Consider the following 7,657-nt stretch of genomic DNA (forward strand, 5'->3'; position numbering starts at 1 on the left):
CGATAACAACTCTGTTCGATATCATTTTCCACGAGCATACAAACACTTCACAAAAGATCGTATTTTTCAAGATGCGACAGCTGACGCTCAAAATCGGGGTATGAGAGTACTCAACAAAAATCTTGCACTATAGTCATGTTATATTCATTCTATGGGTGGGTTGAGTCATTTGAATGAGGTACCTATTGTTTGGGTTGTTTTTCTTGTATTTCTTTGATCATTGTAAAGTTTGTTGTTGCCTCTTGTTTATCTCAATTAGCGGCATCTTAAGCAGTAAATAATGTTTTGTATATATTTTTCACTTTTTCAAAAATAAATAAATAAATTTGATGCATAAGGTATTTGTCCAAAACTGCAACAATAAAGAAAACAGTGACCTGAACATAAACTATGAGATGAATAAATATACTGGTGATGATTCTGATTCTAAACACATTGGCATATGTAAGAGGAATTGATGATGTGAATGAAGTTTGCAAAACCTGATGACTCAGTTGTGTTGTGTACTAGCGTAATTTCTAAAGCACACATAAAAAAATTTGATCTTCAATAAATATTTAGAGAAAAAGAGAAAAATACCAAAAACTATAACAAAATTCCACAAAGTTTTTCCACAACTATCCATTATCCTATGAGCTGAGAAGAGAACACCACAAAAGACCACTGATATTAACATCTATTAACCTATATTTTGAACCATGTTGAGACCTCAATTAAACAACAAATTTGAAATTTCTCCATATATCATTGTCCTCTTCTGGTTCTAGGAGGAGTACGAGGGGCGTGGCGCGAGTTTTGAACTGTCTGTGTATTGTGATTGTATCTTTGTGAAGCGAGGTAAGATAAAGCAGTGACAACATCAGCTATAACCGGGCGCATATTAGCTTGTTCTTGAACACACATTGCTGCAACAGCAAGGGCCTGATATAGCCCTCTTGAAGGATACTGGCCTTGAAGCGTAGGATCGGCCATTTGCGAAAATTTCTTTCGATCTTTGAACAATGGTCTAGCCTGCAAGCAAAAGCCAAGTCATATATCAAATCTCGTTATGAAGTACTTCGATAATCAAAGGCCGATTTAAAACATAAAACCGACAACTTTCTCTCTTACCCATGCAACAAGATTCTGCTCGGCTGCAGATTTTGTATAGTCGATTGCTTTCCTTCCTGTGATTATTTCTAGAAGAACTACACCGAAACTATAAACATCTGATTTGAGAGTGAGTTGCCCGGTCATTGCATACTCTGGAGCACAATATCCATAGGTTCCCATAACCCTCGTCGATACATGGGTGTTTTCTCCGACCGGGCCAAGTTTCGCCAAACCAAAATCAGACAATTTCGGGTGATACTCTTCGCCAATCAAAATGTTGGAGCACTTCAAATCTCGATATATAACCGGAGGATTAGCTTTGTCGTGTAGATATTCCAACCCCTTTGCTGCCCCAGCAGCTATTTTCATTCGCGTGTTCCAATCAAGACGTTTCTTCCCAGGAGATATATCTACAATCCAAATATATACAACCCATAAACAACAACGAGAAGATAGTATCAAATTCAGAGAGAAAAAGAATGCATGAATACCATGCAAGTGGTCTTCCAAGGATCCTAACGACATAAATTCGTAAACTAGAAGCCTTTGATCTCCATCAGCACAATAACCAAGAAGGTTGACAAGGTTAGGATGGTGAAGTAGACTTAACATCAATACTTCAACAAGGAATTCCCGATTCCCTTGGAGTCCATTTCGGTCAAGTTGCTTGATTGCGACAACCTATATTCAATGATAGAAAATACGAAACAAGTTACAAACTCAACCTTTTTAAGAGTTCCATGTTAAGGTGGATAGAAAGATTTATTTCATTGCCCTGCAAATAAAAACCATGTTAAAGTATACTCACCTGATTGATACTTTCCATATGCCCTTTGTACACTCTACCAAAGCCTCCCTCTCCTAAAAGACATTCCGCTTTAAAATTTCTAGTTGCCGATGCCAACTCGCGAAACGAGAAAGTCTGTGCTGCAATGTGTTGTGCGCTCCCGTTTTTAGATTTATCCTTGGAGTTTGTTGATGAATTCCTCTTCAATTTCCCTGCACTCAAGTGAGATGAATAATGATTTAAAGGGGGAGAAGCATACTAAAGCATGATTATCTTTGACTTCTAAAACCAACACATGTCACTGCAATCTCTAGGAACCATGTCATATTGACATAATACGAATCGCAAACTGGTTTTACACACATTATACGTTTTTTTCCAAATCACATCAATGGTACATACAAGTTTGAGTTAGGATTATACTGTGCGATAGAAGAAACCATAGAGCTCAAAGAAAACAAAATTAAAAAAAGACCTCATATTTTTACCTTCATCGTTAAATATACGACCGTGTTGGGCTGACTATATCGGGATAATTAAGCAAGCTGATACTTGACAGTAATGTCAAATTTGTTAATATTTGGTTTTGAGTAAAGAGGCAAATTAGTCCCCGACTCTATTATAATGTTAAATTGATCCCTATAATAACCACTTACTATCAATTAAGTCGTCATATTATGCAACTTACTATCAATTTGGCCCCTATATTCAACCACCTACTGTCAATTTAGTCCCAAACATTAATATCGAACGCTTAATACGACGATCTTTTTGAAAAAATTTGGCATGTTAACATTGTTATTATGATCTGTATATGGAAAATGTACATGTTGCTCGTGCTGCTATTTGGTCAATCACTAAAAACATTGCAGTCATTAATCACATCAAATTCCAGCTTAAAAAAATCACTTTTTTTGCAAGAAATCCCAAATAAAGCAAGTAGATAAATTTGCAAAATACATATTACAAAATCACTGAAAGCTCAATTATCTTCAATAGGGTTCATCTCACAACCATAAACCCATTGATGAACCGTTGAAAACCAACAAAAGAAAAGAAAAGTACCTGGGGTAGGTTTAATCTGAGGAGCAACACTATCTTGAACTTCCATCTTCACAATCTTCTTCTTGGTTCCTGAATTTCCAGAACATGGGATCCAACCCATATTTCCTCCTCCTTTCTTCGAATATCCGACCCGACCCGACCCGGAACACGGTGCTCCGGTATCTAGCTACGGCAACTTGGAGAAGAACCTCTTTGTTCTCTCTCTTTCTCTTTCTCTGACTATGTCAGTTTTTTTTAACATGTGTTTATGTTCTATGTTTTTTTGTCTTTAAATTTTGTGGGTGTTTTGAGTTTGAAATATTAATTTAGTCATTGGTTTCTTTTTTGGTCGGAAAAAATTTCATGATTGGTTCAAATGCGTCTCCTAAAACCTACTTCAAACTAATCTTGTATATATAAATATTCCTTTTTTATATTTCTTTTTTATTTTGGTTGAGAATAAAATAATTGCTTTTGAATTAAGTTTCTTTATTTATTTAACATGTCATGCCAGCGACTACTGTATGCCCATTGCTGTCTCAATGTTAAGAATCTAATGAACAAAATACCTAATGCCACTTATTAGAATTAGTCCAACACTAAAAAGAAAAATAATGTGATGCTCATTTAATCTAGTTATAATCATTTGCTTCTTTTTATAGCAAAAGCAAACCTATTAACAATAACAAACTAGCATAAGAAATCCAATTAAACAGAATCACCATCATAAGCAAAAGCACAAAGTCTTTAAACAAGTTGCAAAAATACATAGCATTCATATGTGAGACTCGCAACTTAAAAAAACGCTTAAATTGAACAGCTATTCTGAAAGATTATCGACGAAGACAAAAGCCAGTAACTCCTAACCCCAACTTCAAACTTTCTATTTTAAAAGAAGCTACGGTGAAAGAAATTATACAATAAGATACTTTACTGAAACGAAAATCTTCTCAACTTGCTTTTTAAAGATGAGATTCAACAAAATATGTTATGGACCGACCTGGAAAAGGTTCAATCATAGTAAGTCATTTTACCAGGCGTTGAAGGTACAATGTAACTATATTATGGAGTCTCATACTGGATCCACATCATGGATTGTTGCCTATGTCACATTACACGCCGAGAAGCAAAAGACGTCTTTAACCTCCCCTTGTATATAAGACATCTCACGTGAAACCTGTGGTACTCTCTGAACCATAACTCTTATAACTCACATAACTCATTTTTCTCTAATTGACTTACGCGTTAGAGTTCTAACTTTATAGGTCCATCCTCGCGCCGCCACACCAGAGATCTGCTCTATCGTATCAAGACTCTACTATATCATTTCACCAAGCATTTCTGGTTTCCTAGTGGAACATCGTATCAAGACTTTATTGTATTCATAGCTAACCACTCAGTATCAAGGATCTTCATCGATGATGGAAGCTCATACAACCTGATGTACCTCGAGGTCTTCATGAGATTAGCATAACATGTGCTAGATTTGAAGTTGTGTGGAAGAGGGAATCTTTTGGCATTCATTGACTCCTTGACTTGTCCATCTTAAAGCATGGACCTATAAGTCTCTTTCGAACAAGGTAAACATAAGAGAATTGTGAAAGTATGCTTCCTCCTTATCCCTTGTGAAACGTCTAAAACGACATCCTAAGAAGGTTGTTTCTGGCGGTGTTAGACGCAATGACCTCCACGTTCCATTTGAAGATGAAATATCACAAGAGTTCGGGTGAGACGATCATTATTGTGACTGATTTATATGGATCTCACCTTATACACAAAATGATGTTGAAGAACCTCATCCCACCCCACCCATCCCCCCTCCCGCGACTAGAGTCGCCTCTAAGAGGAGAAAATATATATTTATGAAGTAGTCGGCATGGTCGACCTTGACGAATGAGAAGACTAAATCCTATAGAATGGTCAAATTAGTTTGTCAACGGAAGTCAAGACTAAGTTCTAGACATAAACTTTGAAGCTGAATAACTTGATGATAACCTAGCACGGTCGGTCCCTATAGGTGTTGATCTACCAACCATAATGAAAAAGGAACTCGTTGAGTGTCTCAGAGCCAATGTCGACCTTTTTACAATTTCTCTCGGCAAGATGATGGCCATAAATGCGAGCATATCATTCAATCAATTGAATATTGATCCTTTCTCTTAATATGTGACCTAGAAAAGAAGGTGAAATCCCCCCGACGAGGCTGAAGCAACCATGAAGATAGTCTAGAGTTTGTTTGATGCTAATTTTATCTTCGAAGTGAGATACATTCAATGACTCCCTAATATTGTATTAGACAAGCATGCCTCGTGAAATTGGAGAATATATGTTAATCACACCAACCTTAATCGGGCATGCCCCAAAAATTCGTATCCATTTCCAAACGTAGACAAGCTGGTAGATAGTCCAGCCAGTTACAAACTATTGTCGTTCATGTATGCCTATTCTGGCTATAACTAGATACTCGTGTATGAGTTGCAGATAGAGAACATAACCTTTATTATTAAGAGAGCCAATTATCAATATAACATTATGCCTTTTGCCCTGAAGAATTCGGAGGAAACATAACATAAATGATGAACAAATTCATCAAAGAAGAAATAGGTTAAACTCTAGAAGTTTATATGGATAACATGATTGTCAAGTTCAGTGAAGAAAAAATTATGGGGGCAAATATGCCTAGTCCTTATTTTAATGATGTCAAACCTTTCTAGTCGCCCATAACGTGTACTTTGGACGGTGTCATCATTTCATAGAATGCATTCATCCTCTAACATGTTCAAAATATAAGTTCAACATGTCCAGGCATATATGAGCATATCATAGAAGTGAATCATGCACTTGATCGTCGTTAATACCCTAGGTTTATAAGAGATTGGTTTAAATTGGTCAAAATACATCTCAAAACTCATTTTTTAGAGTTTAAAAACTGTGAGTCGACTCATGACTCGGAGCATAACTCTCAGGTCTAAACAGGTTGAGTCATAGGTCGACTCAATCCTAGGGAAAACTGAATGAGTCGACTCATCCACATGTTGCGTCGACTCATTGTCTATTCTCATTTGAACCATGTAGCCACGGGTCTGAACAGATCGAGTCATAGGTCAAGTCAACCTTGGAAAAACTCTGTTTGAGTCGACTCATCGCCTGTTTTACTTGAATAATTTTTCCTCAGGTCCATACAGGTCGAGTGACCTGTATGAACAGGTCGAGTGGTCACTGCTTGGACTCAATTTTCTGCTGTGTAATTTTGCAAAATAATTCTGTTATGTCTGTTATTTAGTCCATGCATCATACAAATATTATAGAGTCTCTTCTTCAACATTTAACAAGAAAAGTGAAAGATATACATCAAAGTGTTCTTCATCTTCATTCTTCATTGCATTTCTCAATAATCACACATAACAATCTTTGTTGAGCATTGTGCATTGTTGTGGTGATAACGTCCAAATAGAATTGTGTAATCTTAGTTTGGGTTGAGGATTTGTGTGGGTTTTTCTTGAATAAAGCTATTGGGGTTTTGTCCTCCAAGAATTGGGGGGGGGGGGTTGCACTGACCTTTGCTTCACAGATTCAGCCGAGTGAAAAGTTTGAAGAACAGTGGGTTCGGTCAAACAAGTAACAGAAACCGGAGGATTGTGAAGAAAGCTTAGGGTTCAAGCGACTTGCGATCGAAATCAGTCGAGCTAAAGTTTTGGAGAACGAGGCGTTCTTGCAATAAGGTAGCGGTAACCAGAGGTTTGTTCGAAGCGCTTGAAGGACTTGATTCAACTCGAATCAAGGGGAGAGAACCGAATAGGATCTTCAACAACACTAGGGGTTGATTGGTGGTGATCATTTGTTCTCTTGTATTGACTTTGCAACGTGTTAATAAAAACATCTCAATTTTAGATTTAGATTTGAGGGCAGACGTATCCTAAGCGAGGACGATAGGGGAATTGCCTCACAAATCCGGTCTTATTCTCTCTATCTCTTAACTCTTTCAATTCTGCATTAACTACATTTTGTGTGAAATTAATAGTAAAATCAATATCGCTTGATTGTTGTGCATAGTAACTGTTTGATAGATTGCTACAATCACTTTGATTGCAACTAAGTAAAATTTTGCACATTCAATTTGAGTGAAATTGAAACTTGGTATGGAGTGCTCACCAAGTGTTCGATAAAATTAATCTCACACAAATCTAGTAATATTTTACTTGCTCTCTTATTGTGTTAACGTATTATTAGAGGTAACGAAATCAAGGATTATAGTAGTTAATCAGTTGATTTAGATAGTGGTTGATTATCTCTATCATGGTTATTCCATTCAGTTTCACGCATATCCGATCTTTCCATTAACAGATCGTTTAGATGATTATAATCTAGGGTGCTTCCGCAACCGTTGAAAACATTTTTAAAAAGCTCTAAATTTCAAAAACTGATTTATTTAACCCCCATTCTAGATCGGTACTATCGTCTAACAAGTGGTATCACGAGCGTCGATTCATCTAGTGCTTCACATATAACTTTTTAGAAAATAAGCAACGATCCTAAAGGGGCGTACAATAGGGCATCTATTTTTACCGGTGAAAACTATAGTTATTGGAAAGATTGTATGCGTATCCATATCAACTCTATTGATAGGAAAGTATGGAAATTCATCCAAGATGATCCTATGGAAATAACCATGACCAATGGTTTTGTTATACCCAAACCTGAAGCACAATGGAATGAAGAAGATGAGAAAAAGTA

The 7,657-nt window shown here is 36.6% G+C and overlaps 1 protein-coding gene across 1 annotated transcript; it reads right to left on the bottom strand.

The window, feature by feature from the left end:
• Window positions 1-530: 530 nt before the first annotated feature.
• Window positions 531-3,301, bottom strand: LOC127125865 (probable serine/threonine-protein kinase PBL7). The gene is made up of 5 exons (XM_051054717.1): window positions 2,945-3,301; window positions 1,901-2,091; window positions 1,584-1,773; window positions 1,111-1,502; window positions 531-1,011 (listed from the first exon to the last, which is right to left on the bottom strand). The coding sequence occupies exons 1-5, from the start codon at window positions 3,042-3,044 to the stop codon at window positions 745-747; spliced, it is 1,140 nt and encodes a 379-aa protein (XP_050910674.1). The 5' UTR covers window positions 3,045-3,301; the 3' UTR covers window positions 531-744.
• Between the last annotated feature and the right edge of the window lie 4,356 nt (window positions 3,302-7,657).

Source organism: Lathyrus oleraceus, chromosome 3 (genome assembly GCF_024323335.1).
Source record: "Lathyrus oleraceus cultivar Zhongwan6 chromosome 3, CAAS_Psat_ZW6_1.0, whole genome shotgun sequence".
Classification (NCBI taxonomy): Eukaryota; Viridiplantae; Streptophyta; class Magnoliopsida; order Fabales; family Fabaceae; genus Lathyrus; species Lathyrus oleraceus.